The following is a 15,008-nucleotide window of genomic DNA, read 5'->3' on the forward strand; positions in this document are numbered from 1 at the left end:
GCAGAGCCTTAAATCTGCTTCCTAAAATACAAAAAGCACTATAGTCACAGAACCACCATTCTTTGATCATGAATGCACTGGAAATTTGATCCAGGCTTATACACAGAGAATATGAAGTCAAAGGCAATTAAGCATTACCTTAAAAATAAACACGGTTCTTGGCCATTCCACATCCCAGTTTCTCATTTACAGGTATAATATGGAAGATTGTAGATGCATGTCTCATTAATGCACAATAAAATAAGCTCTTAACCAGAAACAGGTGTAATGACTGTGTTCCTAAAACACACTGAAGGAATGGAATTAGTTGGCATTGTCTCCCTAGAAATTTTAAGAATATAATATATTAAATCATCCATGACTTACATGTTCTGATAGGAATATGCAGATAAATGTGGTAATCTAATGAAGAACAGTCTACAAACTGTGTCAGGATTTTACCTAAAGACTTCAGTGAAACCTGCTGGAACTTTGCCAGTAACGTCACAAGGACCAAAGTATTACTTTGTTGTCTCCAATTACTTAAAATCAGTGTATATCCCAGAGGGTCCTACCTGCTCAGAGTTTGTCCTTAAGACCTCACAAAGTAAACGTAATTGGAGACATCAGCTGAACTATGATAGTAAAATTTATCTGCCCCTCGATCCTATATTTCTGCAACTCTACTGCAGTCTGTTTCACTACAGCAGCAAACAAAACTTCATGTTTTGGTGAGGCTATGTACTGAATCACAAAGACATAGCAATTTAAAGGGTTTTTTATTATATTGCACAAGATATCTATGCAATCCATGTAGGTACTGTATTAAAGGATCCACATTTTTCCAAACATTGGCTGTTGCAGCACACATCACAAGCATTGTGAATAACCAGTGCCTTCTTCAAGAATTAAAATAATCGGTTGCAAGTTTAAGCATTTGTGGCAATAAATGAAGAAAGAAAAAAAAAAAGCAAGGAGTATCAATACATATTTCTTTTCAAACACACAACGATACAATTTTCAGAAGAGCACCAATAATGCCAAGCAACTATTTTGATGAGATACTGTATGTGTAGGCTCTGCAGTAAAAAGCCAATATGCACACAAAAAATATGTTTCAACCTTTAAAATAATTTAACCATAGTATCTTGCATCTGTCACCTGTTTACAACATATCATTTCATATACAATCTCAGTCCCAAGCTTCAACTTGTGTGAATTTGTGCATATCCATTTAATGCAGCTGAGACTCTGGACCAGGTATTCAAGCTGAAAAAAACCTTCAGATCGTTCACATCTGAATACAGAGCGGTAGCATAAGACCAAGAAAGTAGCTACTGTGAAGGTATAACAGAAATGGTACTATGGAAAATGAAGAAAAACACTATCAAACCCTCAAACACAAGGTTCTAGAAAGAAGCCTACATGTAAAGTGATGTTGTAATAATTTATAAAAGTGAATAATTAATATCAATCTCCTTTCTGACACTTAGAGATTCTCATATATTCAGAAGCCCGTAGAAGTGAACTAACCAAATGCCACAATCCATATCATCCTTAAACTCTGTTTCTTAAGTTTCTGATCATTAATACTGGTACTTAAAAACATTTTATATTTGCTGAAAACTGTTCTTAAAATTTACCTTCCTGTTATGAGAATTTAGTGTAATAAAAATCATGAAAAACAATAGGTAAAAAAATAGTATTTTAAGAATATTTTTAGAAAACCCGTCAAACAACTGCAAATACAGCTGATTTTTAAGTGTCTCTACTTTTGAACTATGTTTTTTTGTTTGTTTGTTTTTAAGTGAATCACTTATAAAGAACCAAGGGAGTACCAGTTCTAAGATTTATTCTTGTCCATTACATTGAGGACCTCATCCAAAAGTGAAGGTCCCAAGTCAAGTTGTAATGAGAGAAGAGAGCCTCCAAGATCTGAAAGGGATTCTTCTGACTTAGTCTTTGTCTTGGTTAGTTCACATGAAAGTCTACTGTCATCAAATAAATCAACTGTTTGCCAATCAGTGCATCGGTCAGAAAAGCTGGATGAGTGACTGTCTCTACCATTAGTAAAATGCGAAGAACCACCATTTTGCTCCCATATGTCATCTTTGTATGTTTCTCCATCCTCCATCTGTTTACTTTTCTCCTGCATTTTTTCTTCTATTACTGGCTCACAGCTAAGCCTAGGATTTCTTGATGACCTGATGGATTCTTGCTTTGAATTAAATGTCACTGGTGACAGTAAGGGCAATGTAAGGGCTTGAGAACCCCCAATGGCAGGAAGGGAAATAGCATTTTTGAGCACTGGTGATGGAGTTTCTGTAAACATGGATTCAGAAGTGCTGTTTGCCCTTAAGAATTCGTTGTGGCCAAACTGGCTAACTCTGGTTTCTCCTTCATTTCCAGGCAATAGCTCATAGTTACCCTGCAAAAAGGAGATGTCTCCAAAAACATCATGTTGTCCTTCTTTTCCAATGTGTATGGTGTGACGAAAATCTCCAAGTGGTGGACTGATCATATCAGGAGATAAGATATCCCTTAGTTTGAATTTCTTCCCTTTCTTATTGTTAGCAGCTTTCAAGTAGATGGGTGTCTTGGCTGGCATTTTGCTTGTAGTTTCTGAGAGAATAAGTTGTTTAAAAAAAAAAAAAAAAAGGTGGGAGAAGCCTCTTACAAAGTCAGTTATTCTCAGGAGACCTTCAGTGTTATCAATATTACATCATCATCTTGAACCACTCTTGCACATGAAGTCCTTTTTCTTCTGATGCAGAGAACTGTTGGGTATGTGAAGGTGTATGTCTCCAATTGCAGATGTTTCCACAGTAGAGCACAGGTTTCAGGTCAATTAGCAGCCTAATGCCCTGCTATTTCCAGAACTTGAGAAAACCTGCATGGGATACAAAATCAGTTTATCATTAATTTATTTTTCATGGTTCATTCAGTCTTGTTTTTTTTAAAAAAAAAAAATAAATAAAAATTAGTAATGGTACTGACAGTTCTAGCCTGCAGATTAGCTTTATGATGTTGCTTCCCTTCATTAGGCAGGATAAAAGAGTTTAGATTAACGAGGGCTAGCTAACCTTTCTCTGACTTCATAGCTTTTTTTGTTTTGAAGTCAGAGTTTTACACACAGTTGCTGAGCACAATTCATTTGATAAATATCACTATCTCAATCATTCTTCTTATTCTGGCATTCAAAATGCTGGCCTTTGAAGGCACATTCAGAAACACATTTATAACATTCAACAACATTAAGCTTTTGACAGAGTCATTCAGGAAGCCTTTTTGGAAATGGAGTAGACCACCTTAGATTAGAGAACTTCAGATATCCCCGTATAGTGCTGGAACTCTCAGAAACTGTCTCCAATAACATTTCTCATAATTATGCCCATTTAAAAGGATAGTATTAGGTACCTGAAAAGTGCTAGTCACAAGTCACTCCTCCTCACTAGAATACTCAGATGCAAATCCCTTGCACTCTGTCCATCACTTGCAGGTTTTGGACAGAAAGACTCTTCTATGCAGTAAGTGAAAGGAAGTTGTCTGTAACAAGGGCTACTTTTGCTGCCTTTTATCTATGCCCCTGCAGATATTTTCCTTCATCAAATTAAGACCAGTGAGAACCAACAGTTTTAAAACTTTGTACTGTATGGCTATACAGTCAGATTGTCAAGAAGTATTTAAGCATTTTCACAAATCCTTTACCCTGAGTAGTTAGTTCATACAATGGGATACTTAACTGTGCATCACAAAGGGAGCTGGGAATCTAGCCAGGTTAGGTTTTTTTTCGGTTTTTTGAATCCTACCAGGTACCTACTGCACTTCAGATATCATAGAAAAGTCCTCCCCCCAAAAGTACAACAGATATAAACAGATGAAAGCTGTCATACAAAATAAGCTCCATGTTCTGTAAGTTATGAAGCCATTTTAGACTTCAAGCTCGGTTTTGGAAATACAATTGATTGCATCCATCAGTTAAAAGCACTTCAGAGCTTCCTTCTACACAACAAAATGGTAATTCATTAGGATCTACAGAATACTAGGAGATTCACATTACATACCAAAACTCCACCAACTTAACTCTATGTCAGTACTGTTAAGATACAAAAGTAAGTCCTAAATAAGATAAGATTTCTACTTGTGCCACATGCTGTGGGAACAGAACTGATTAGTCAACTCAGTTACCTTTTGGTTTTAAACTGAAAAATTCACTACATTGTTTCTTCCTCTGATTATCATTCTACCTAAGCAACCCATTTAGCTAATCAAAATGTCCTCAACTCTAAAGAAAACACTATTCTTAGCAAACAAAGCTGAATGGTGGGGTGGTTTTATGTTTATTTAGTGAACTCACTTCTATCTCACTTCCCAGGAATAACAGGCCAAATTCCCTCTAATCCTAATTCCTCATTCTTTCAGATCTTTTAATCTGGAATGATTGGCAATATAGTGTCAATGTGGTCCAAAGTCATGCTTGTTGGTCACTCCTTTAAAAATGAAGGACAAATCCTAGTTTATTCAAAGCTTTCATGGCTTCCACCAGCTTAGATTTGTACAAAAACCCATTATCACCAAACTCCACAAGGAGATTTCAAAGAAACCTGAAGGACACCATGAAACATCTAAACATCAAGAAATACTAAAATCAAGTGTAAAACAACTTTAAATATGAATTTAATATGAATTAAATTTTGACACACAAGAGCACTGTATTTCATTTAGCTGGTAGATCAGAGGGAAAAAATGCAAAGACCCAAAATAGAGCAAACTTCTGGGCATCCAGATCTCCTTTAGCTCTTGCACTATGAGAGAGCCCCAGTAAGGGGCAGTGTAAAGCCACAGTACCTCGGAGGACACCGCAGGACAGGCCCGTGTCAGGAATTCTCATCCCTCTCTGAACAGCAGTCCCTGCAATTGTCAGGGCCTTGCCTTCCTTTTGACCAGTGCAAGAGGCTTTACATTTGAAGAGAATTTTCACAGTTACATGCTTACTGCAAGCCTCGTTTTCTCTGCTGAAAACAAAGGCTACCCTTGCTGCAGATTTCACTAGTCTAATGAAAAATCTGCAAATTACACTTTGTAAATAAAAGATAAGGGTGCCCTGCTCAATGGACAGGCTTTCCACGTACAGCGTAATGTAGGCCTTAGAGCAACTGTACTTTGTTGCTGCATACCTACCCTTTGTCAAATGCTGCCCAAAGGAATACAGATTTTAAGCTACTTCAAACAACTGAAATTATCATAAATCTAGGAATATTCACTTAGCCTAAAATACTATTTTTACTCAAATTTTATTTACAATTAAGAAAGGAAGAACCTATATCAATATACAGCATGATTTTAAAAAAATAAGTAGTTCTTTTTCTAAGGAAAAAAAAATATATATAAAAATTCAACTTTGGCAAATGAAGAAAGGCTTAATTACGCTAAGCCTCCAGCTCAACTCCTGCAAAACTAAAAATACAGTCTTAAAAATTTTCACAAGAACCCTACACATTCCCTGCATTCAGCAAGACTTAATGAAATCACCAGTATACATAGGCTAAGAGAAGGGACAGAACACACTCCAATTTCAATACCAGGCCACAGTAGAGCTCCCCTTGTCTTAAAATGAGACTTTTTCTGATCTTGCTGCTACAAGAGACTCTGTTTTGACTAATTTCAACTCAGTAACTAAGTGAATGTATAGCCAAACTGTAAAGCTGACTGAGAAATTATCAGAAAACCAAATGCATAACCAAGAGTCCACAGTCCCAGACTGCCAGTCTACAGTGGAAGACCTTAATTTAAGAGAAGAACAACATGAAAGGATTTTTCTTCCAGTTGAAGAGATATCCCTCTCCTAACAAGATCTAAGCACGAGCCAAGCCAGAGAAACTTCAGCTCAGTGAAAACTGAAGTTTCAGTTCGGCTATAACACTTGCTCATTTTCATTCCTATCACTTCACGCTCTCATGTAAGTGTTTTGCTTGGTAACAAAGACTAATATTTTCAGAGGCACTTCTCCATCCGCCTTGTGAACCTTCTGTCCACTCAGCAATCATCACCTTCCTCACAGCTCAAAGTTTTCCATGGATGCCTTAGTTTATTCCACCATCTGTTTTAAAAGGACTGACTATCAGCAAATACCTCAACAGCTAAGCTTACAAAACCAGACGTAAGTAAGGGCCAAGGTGCAAAATTTTATTTGTGGACAAATCCCAAGAGACCTAGATCCTTCAGCAGTGTCCTAGGCAAAATGATGGAAAGAAAGTTCTGTTTCCACAGAGCAGGACCAGGAGTTTGCGTGCCTGCTGACTTTCTACAGGACAATCCCTTGCAAGGGCTCTGCCTTACACATCATTGTCTAGAAGCATATGAGCTTTAGACAAACCCATTTCTAAAGCATCATTTAAAATAACATTGAATTATCTTGTGGAGCAAGTCACTAGGAGAAAACAGTCTGTATGTTATTTAAATATCCAAATGAGAACAAAGTAACACAGCAAAAGACAGACACAAACTATGCAACAGGCAGCTGCAACTTTTCTGCACAATGAAATACCTGCAAGTATAGAAGAATTAAGCTTTAGGGGTTCATTTTAGGTTTTAGCTACTAGTAGCTTTCAGCAGGACAAAGACGGTTGAGAATGTCCTTGTCAATGCTCTTACTTTCACTATACCTGGAAGTATATCAGTGCAAACCACGTTTTTATTGTTTTTGTAACAGGGACTTGAACTCCTGCAGTCACAATTCCTGAATGCTAGAAAAACAAACTCCCAGTATAACTAAGTCTTCAAGTACAAGAAAAGCAGAGATGATGCACCACAGAGCTTACCTCTCATGTGGACTGAGGTGTATGTATAAACTGGTAGCCTCTGAAGAAGAGAGGCCACAAATCTGTCCACATCTAGACCAGGCCACCTGTGCGCCTCTGCTTATAGAGCCACCACCTTCTCAGTAGCTTTAACCAAATCAGGTGCTAACACTTCTCCCTCCAGATTGTTAATCTAAATTCACCTTGTTTATAAGAAGCCCAGTCCTTGAATTCACCTGTATTAAAGACAACTTCCCTGATCTGATTAGAAGTCCGCGCCCCTTTGTTTCTCCCTTCATCAAAGAATCTGCACCTTTCTGATTAAAGCTACAGATTTAATTACTTGAGAAAAACAATCAGTCTAATCACACTTCAGTTCAATTAATTTTCTCAACCTGCACTCAACCTATTTTCCTAGATCAAATCTAACCTATTTTACCCTATTGTCACATACACTTTTTAGAAATTTAAGGGGAAAAAAAAAAAATCCCCAATCCTTCCCACAGCTACAGAAACACAGGTCAAGAGGGGACCCTTTGATGCAGTTCATTCAGTTCTCCATTGTCCTGCAGAGACCCAGATGCCTTCTGCTAGTCCTGAGAGATGTTTGTCCACCCTCCTCTTAAAATCCCCTAAAGGTGCAGACTGCACACATTAACTTACTTCACAGAGGCTAGTCATCAGAGAAGATGCACTTAAAGTCTCCCCTACTCCAATCTGGGGAGTAAAGTTTTACACATTCCAGCTTTTTCTCTTCAGATTAAACACCACAAATATTTCAGTCTTTCAACAAAGATTGTGTTTTCTGGAGCTCAGATAGCTTCCCCCCAGCCTCTTTTTCTGGTCTTCCTTGGCTCAAATCTTTCTTTAAATATGCCCAAAAAGCAAACACAATAGTCAAGCTGAGATCTCAATTTCTCTCTTAATAGAGCGTCTGCATTTTTCTTTCAGCATCACAACATTGCTGGCTTATTTTTAGTTTGTGGTCAACTAAAAATCTAGCTCCTATAGTGAAGAACTGTTGTCTAGCCTGTTATTCTACATATCGTCTTTGATGAGGCCCCTGTAGCAAAGCCTCCATACTCACTGCATGGCATTCTGTTCATTTCAAACACTTCAGATGGTCAAGATCACTTGGAATTTTAATCTTGGCCTCTAGAGCATACAGGTTTAGCATCATGTGTAGATGTAATAAGCGTACATTCAAATCAGATGAAAATACTGTGTAGTAGCAGAGATGGAAGATAGCCCTGCAGAGTTCCACCTGATATATCTTTCCAGATTAATAGTGGCTAAATACTCCAAAGTATTGCTACTTAAGCAGCCCAAATTTGTGAAATATTTGTCTGCTCAGGGGTAAGGAAACATAAATATGCTCTGTAATACAGTTATATTAATAAATGACATGGAAGGCTTGGAACACTTCAGCTATACACTAGCTGGGGAGAAATTATTATTTTTTTTTTTTAAAAAAAGCAAAGGAATTCATTCATTATCAGGCATCTTTGGAAAGGAAAGAGAAAGGGAGATGTAAGAAAAATCACGTAAGGATACATGTTCATCTCCCTTGCTATAAATACTTTCCCCCCATGTAAATAAAACATAAACAGTACACTAGCTGTGAACAGTCCACCTGAAGAAGTGTTAATTGCCATTAAGTGAAAGCACAGACAGGGACAGACTGCATATAGTGTCTTTCTCTCTAGGTATCTTCCATTTCTCCAGCACTTTCATTTTTTTCCCCTGTAAAACCTAGGTTCACGAATGAAGAAAAACCAAGTTCCTGTGAAATTATTTTTAATTGTTGATTCCTTTAAATCTTGCCACCTTTCCCTGCATAGTACCCTTTCAAATGGATCAAGTGCTAGAGTAAGTAATGTTCACCAGGTAACATCTTCAATTTTAAACCACTAAATACTTGTGCATTATATTGAAATGAATGAGGTATTTCACCTATTTAAGAGTTTTCATTTTAGCTTGTAAGAAAAAGAAATAAAGGAAGGTCAACCTGTTTTGGAAATAAATAAAAAAATTTCATAGTTGATTGTATCCTTCAAACAGCTGTACCAGCACAGCAGGAAGGAGCTGCTGAACTTATCTAATTTGGTGCTGCTGTCTAATTAGAGCAACTGGCCCCAGTCTCCAGTTATTATTTTGTTCTGTATCAGTCTGTGAGATTACAAAGGCCCTTTATCAACCAGCAACCTTCATCCCTGTTAAGGTACTTGAATACTAACCAAGTTGTTACCCTGCTATCCTTTTTGATCGAAGTGAACAGGGGGAATTCCTCATGTGGTAATGGTGGAGGAGTCATTTTAGGTCTTCAGATATGTCTCTCCTCTCTCCTTTGAACCCCCTCCAATTTTCCAAGATCCTTTTCAAGAGCAGGTCAGAATTAGTGACAGCATTTCAATATCATTCTCCATAACAGCATATACGAAGATAAAAATCACTTCTTTATTCCCATCATTGCTGCCTTGTTTATAAACAAGATCATATTTCTGCTTTTATCCTCACCATCTTACAACAGGAATTTTCCTGTATTTACAGGGTAGCATTATATTACAAACCATTTAAGAGTTCTTGTGCTGGTATAACACAAATGCGTTCTCCAAGCAGAATAAACTATGTTGGCAAAAGTATAAATTTGTTATCACTGCCATTTCTTGGTTCAGAGTGGGCATCCCCATTCTATTTTTTAGGATGGGGATACACATATACTCATTTGTCCAGTAAGACTCTATTCCTTAGGAGGGGGCGGGGGGGTAGCATTTCCAAGCTACTTTCTCCAGTTAATAACCTGGATTTATATTCCTTGGGATAAAAAGCAGGGCCATACTTCAGAAAGAGAAAACATTTTATTTTAATATTCTCAAGCTGTCAATCAATAAATCAGTTAAGATTTCTCCATCTTCCTCATCAATATACTTCCTCACCAATCCCCATCATCTGCAAATTTGTACTGCAACAGTTTCACACTTGGAGGCAGCTCAAAAATGCTGTGCAGCCCAATGCTGTATAACAAAAAAATCTCTGCAATAGAAATACACCACTCTGTGATGCAGACTTCCTTCTGGCATTTACTTGAAGATTCTAAATGTTTTTAATACGTGCTTTGTTGACACTGCAGAGGACTAACATATTAAAAGTCTGGCTGTGATGCAATATTAAGTCAAATGCCTTATAGAGTCTCTTTTTGCAGTTGTACTTTTGACCACTCACTAGAATGCCTTCATTCCCTTTTTTTTTTTCATCAAGCAAATTTTTTTTCACCTTCCAACATGTTTCAGTCACAGCTTTCTTTCAGCTTTGAAAAGTTAGCACATTTTCTAGATTAATAAGAGACTTTTCTTTTCATCTCTTCTCCAGAGCCAGCAATTTAGTGAGCTCACTGTATTCTGTTGTTCAGCTCCATGGAATGAAACAGGTCCCTCTTTACTACCTCTCCTTAACTTTGTTGGCTGGTACATTCAGAATACGGCTTTAATACCATATAGTTCAGTTTTATCATTTGCTTTCAAAAATCGGGCGAGTGCAAGAGCATGCAGATTTAGGCAGAGGTACATGTCAGTACAAAGTCTAGCACCTTAACTCATGCAGCCAGTGAAGGTGAGGTTATGCTACGTCAGACAGACTGTGCACTGAAGCAGTCACACATTTCCTCATACAAAGCCAGCAGACCAGATGAGCAAATAGCTCATAAGCCACAAGATGGAGAGACTTAAGAACTTGTCCATCAATTCTCTTAGGCCAAAGGAAAAGCATTGCGAAATGGGATAAAAGCCACCCCTATAACCTGAGCCTATGTGCCACCTAAAAGGCTGGCTAACTGCTCTGGTTGAAATCTCATCTGCTGAGGGAGAAGAAAGGAACATTTTTTAGCCAAAGCAGCTGCTTGATGCAGCTCAAGGCACGTTCAACGTAAGTGCTGGTATTGCTATACAGAAGAACCTGGGAAGATGTTGACTGAGGCAGACAGTACTGCCCCTTTTGATGTCAGCCAGCACTCCTATCAGTTAAGTGGATTACGAATCCACACCCTTTGTAATTCTGAGCAGGTTAGCATAGACAGCTTTCTCTTTTGACACAGAGGGTGTAGTTCCCCAACCCAGCTCTGCTCTCAAAGCTGGTTTAAGAAGTTCCCACCCTGGATTCCTCACTCATCACTGCTGGTTCCCAGTTCTGCACTGCAGTTCCTTTTACCTCCATGGGCAGGCAGACCTACAAGCCACGCTGCAAACTGGTCACAGCAGCAATTCTCCCTACTGACTCAGTTTACAGTAAAGGCTTACCAACAGCTGCAGTGTGACTGATGGCAATGCTTCAAGAGAGTTCAAGCCCAATATAACTGTTGCTGTCAGAATGGCATTCTCCCCTTCCCCCCTACTGTGTGCACACACTTGACCCCTTATAAGCCAGTTCAGCACACTGAACTAGTGGAAAACTAACTGGGAAAGGGGTGTAAGATCACAAGGCTAGGAGTGAGACTGTTACTTTCAGATGCAAGTTGTTTGAATGGCTCGGCTGTCTTGTGAAACATCACTCTTAGAAAGCAAGGAGTTCCGGCAGAAGGAATGGGCAATTCTTAACCAACTCTTCTACAAGAAAAAAATGTCCATGGAATTACATCCAGATTTTATTCACTTCTGATGCCAAAATGGCTTGGTAGCTCCACTAGCTTCTGCCTTAGGATTCTCAAGGCTGCTGTCATGTTGAATTAAAGTTTTTCCAACTATAGTTAAGACGATATTATTACTATATTTTAAAAGGATCCCTAGCTTAACATTTCCTTAACCGGCAGCTCCTGACAAAAGGCAATCTGAAATAAAAACATCTTGGAAGATCACCAAAAAAAAACCAAAAAAAAAAAAACCAAAAAAAAAAACCCACACCAGAAAACCACTCTACCCTGAACTCCCTACCTCCAATTCTCAAATACCCTTCATCTCTAAGTCAAATATTCTTTATTGTCTCCTCGAAATATACAAGTGACACAGGCACATTATAGTCACCATTCTCCTATTATTCAATTCTCGAAGTCTTTCACTTGAAATAAGTATTTACCATCTTGAAGTGGCTGATAAACTAGGTTTAAAAGAAATCTGAAGGCCAGAGAGCCTTCTATGTACAAAGGCTAACAATGAGGTAGAGGTATAAAGCTAGAGAAAAATATAAAGTTGCACAGGACTTATTTGTTTTATTACATAGAAAAAGGATGAATCCTCTGCTCTGCTGCAGTTCTGCCTCCTTCAGAGAGTTGAATGGTCATCCAGATTTGATCAAAGAGCATGGGGTCTGGCATGGGGTCTGGCTAGATGGAAGAAAGGAAATTCTTCAGTGCATTACAAAAATCTTCACCGAATTTCTTTTTTGGTCCAACTCTTACCCTCTTTAAGGAATGGGGATGTAATCATGGAGTAAAATAGGACTTCGAATATTTTTTTATTTACATGCAATTCAGAGTAGATAGTTAATACAACTAAAGTAACTGTTTTATCACCCTTATAAGATAAAAATTGAAGAAAATAGAAATTTCATCTTCACTGTGAGTTTATACTATACTCTTAATGAAAGAGCTCCACTATTTGAGCAGAGGTTAGAATTTGGAGGAATAAGTAACAACAACTGAAAAACTTGTCATGTTCTGGCTCTGCCCTGCAGCATGTCAGCAACACTCACGACATGCCCCAGCTGATAGGGACACATCACACTGGACAGCAGCGCAGGGGTCCCCACTTCCTCCGGAGATCTCTCTGCCACAGATGCTCAGTTCTCTTGAGTTCCTTGTACCAAATTGATCAGACTTCTTTTTTTTCTGGAATATATCAAGTAGTATCAGAGTGCATTCACTCTGTGTGCCAAAAGTCATATTTCACATACTGCTTTTAAAACCAGGCAGAGTTAATCACTTTAATTTGAAAGAAATTAATATACTCAGCACTGGGTACAGAGGTATACTGTCTGAATATTCAGAGTGGCACAGTGGCAATTCAGTGCTAAAGCTAGTTTACTGATGAGCAGCTGATATTTCTTTCAAACTCTAAACTCCATGTATTTAATTAAACTGACATACTGCTGTCTCAAATCCCACTAAAGCTACCTTCTCAACACTCAGGGTTTTACCTCAGCCAGTACTCTGCACATATCTTCCTATTACTGCAGCCGTATTTCAAAAGATAAGTACAGCTCTAAGCCCAATGGTGAGTGCAATGACAGCCTCTGTATATAGAGAAGACTGGACCTCGAGCTTGCATGTGCAGGCAACATGACAGAATAATTAAATGGTTCAGGGAAACATGCTGTATCCAATGAACCCAAGTAGACCTAATGTACTGCAAGTCAAGTCCTGTCCTTCACAGCTTTCTGGAAAAGCATTTTGCAGACATTCCTGTTCTCTCTGCACTCTGCAGGGGCTCCTGCTTAGAACTTTGCCTTGAGACTGCAAGAGAACATAAATCCCTCTGTTTAAAGGTCAGTATTTCAAAGTGCTCCAAAATGGACATTTGTTTCAGAAGTAGTGTCAAGGGAAAGCATATTGGCGGCAAAAAGAAAACTTCTAGTAGGCAGTCACATTAGGGTAATGTAATCATGACTCATGCTCCTCACCCATTTCCTGACTAGGGCTGTGCATGATCAAAAGAAAACCAGCCACAGTAATGCTGCCGCTCGTTAATGTTAGCTAGCCTGAAAGGATTACAGACTACCAGAAAACAAACTCATTGCCGAGTATCCTATTTAAAGCCTGGCATAAATTGACACTGACAAACACAGTGGTGTAATAGCATACTCAACCAAAACCACAATTTGCCTTTGTTGCAAGAAACAAGTTACAACTCTTTATAATGAGTTCACCTACCTGAACAAAGCTTCTCACACACCTTAAAACACTAAATCCTTGAGGTGTGTAGGGAGAGGGAGGGAAATATTCAATTGTTAGTTAGTATCTAAAGAAATACAAGATATATGGCCTTTTTGAAGAGGATCACAGCAAACTTGGACTGCTATAAAACAACTACCGCCTCCCCAGAAAGGATGTAAAAGAACACACACACAAGCCAAAGCAAGAACTGTGCCTAAGTGGCTGTCACCTTATAAGAAAGGCACTGCAAGAGGCAATTTTTGGCTCAGCATTCAGTCTTGTTGGGCAGCCTGAGTGAAGCGTGCACTCAATGATGCAAATTGGTATTCATTTGTATAAACAGTTCTTCAGCAGAAAACAAATTTCAGATCCTTGTTGGGACCTTGGTCACATTTAATTTGTTCCAAAACCCACATTAATAAAAACCCTAAAATTAATTAGATATTTCAACAGAAACTAGGCTAGACATTAGGTAACATAGATGACAACACCCAGCTGCACCTCTCTGCAGCCCTCACAGGCCAAACAGAATCATGAAACACTGGAACAGGCTGCCTAGAGAAGTGGTAGATGCTCTGTCCCTGGAAACATTCAAGGCCAGGTTGAATGAGGCTCTGAGCAACCTGATCTGATTGGAGATGTCCCTGTTTCTTGCAGGGGGGTTGGACTAGATGACCTTTAAAAGGTCGCTTCCAACCCAAACTATTCTATAGAATCATTTAGGTGGGAAAAGACCTTTAAGATCATTGAGTCCAATGAGTTGACTCTTCCCCCTCCCTCCTAAGTCAGAAGCAGAGCCCTGTGTTTGCAGGTCCCTTTCACTCCCCTTTACAAACACCAAATAACTGCTAAACATGCTCCTCAGCACCAGTTATTGTGTTGCTTATGCTACTTCCAACAAGGGAATCAAAGGGGAGAGAGATCCAGAATTTGACCATTAAATGTATAATCCATTGCTCAAACCATTGTCCATAGAATTAAGGCTGATCATGCTAAAGCACATAGAAAATAAAGAGGTGACTGATGACAGCCAACACAGTTCACTAAGGGCAAATCATGCCTGACCAATTTGATAGCCTTCTGAGACGGGGTTACAGCATCTGTGGACAAGGCATGAGCAACTGACATCATCTACCTGGACTTGTGCAAAGCATCTGACATCCCGCACAACATCCTGGTCTCTAAACTGGAGAGACATAGATCTGACAGACGGACCACTTGGTGGATAAGGAATTGGCTGGATGGCCACACTCGGAGAGTTGTAGTCAACGGCTCGATGTCCAAGTAGAGATCAGTGACAAGTGGCATTCCTCAAGGGTCAGTATTAGGTCCAGCACTGTTTAACATCTTTGTTGGCAATATGGACAGTG

At 38.8% G+C, this 15,008-nt stretch overlaps 1 protein-coding gene across 2 annotated transcripts in view; it reads right to left on the bottom strand.

Annotated features, from left to right (window-relative positions):
• Positions 1-741: 741 nt before the first annotated feature.
• The window catches only part of CDC42EP3 (CDC42 effector protein 3), a 29,642-nt gene continuing 15,375 nt past the window's right edge, over positions 742-15,008 (bottom strand). For both annotated transcript variants that reach the window (XM_086745436.1, XM_086745437.1), the window contains exon 2: positions 742-2,869. In XM_086745436.1, coding sequence (XP_086601562.1) covers positions 1,823-2,587 — 765 coding nt within the window. In that variant the 5' untranslated portion in view covers positions 2,588-2,869 and the 3' untranslated portion in view covers positions 742-1,822. The remainder of the gene's footprint in view (positions 2,870-15,008) is intronic.

The sequence above is a fragment of the Chlamydotis macqueenii genome, chromosome 3 (assembly GCF_036417535.1).
Source record: "Chlamydotis macqueenii isolate bChlMac1 chromosome 3, bChlMac1.mat, whole genome shotgun sequence".
Classification (NCBI taxonomy): Eukaryota; Metazoa; Chordata; class Aves; order Otidiformes; family Otididae; genus Chlamydotis; species Chlamydotis macqueenii.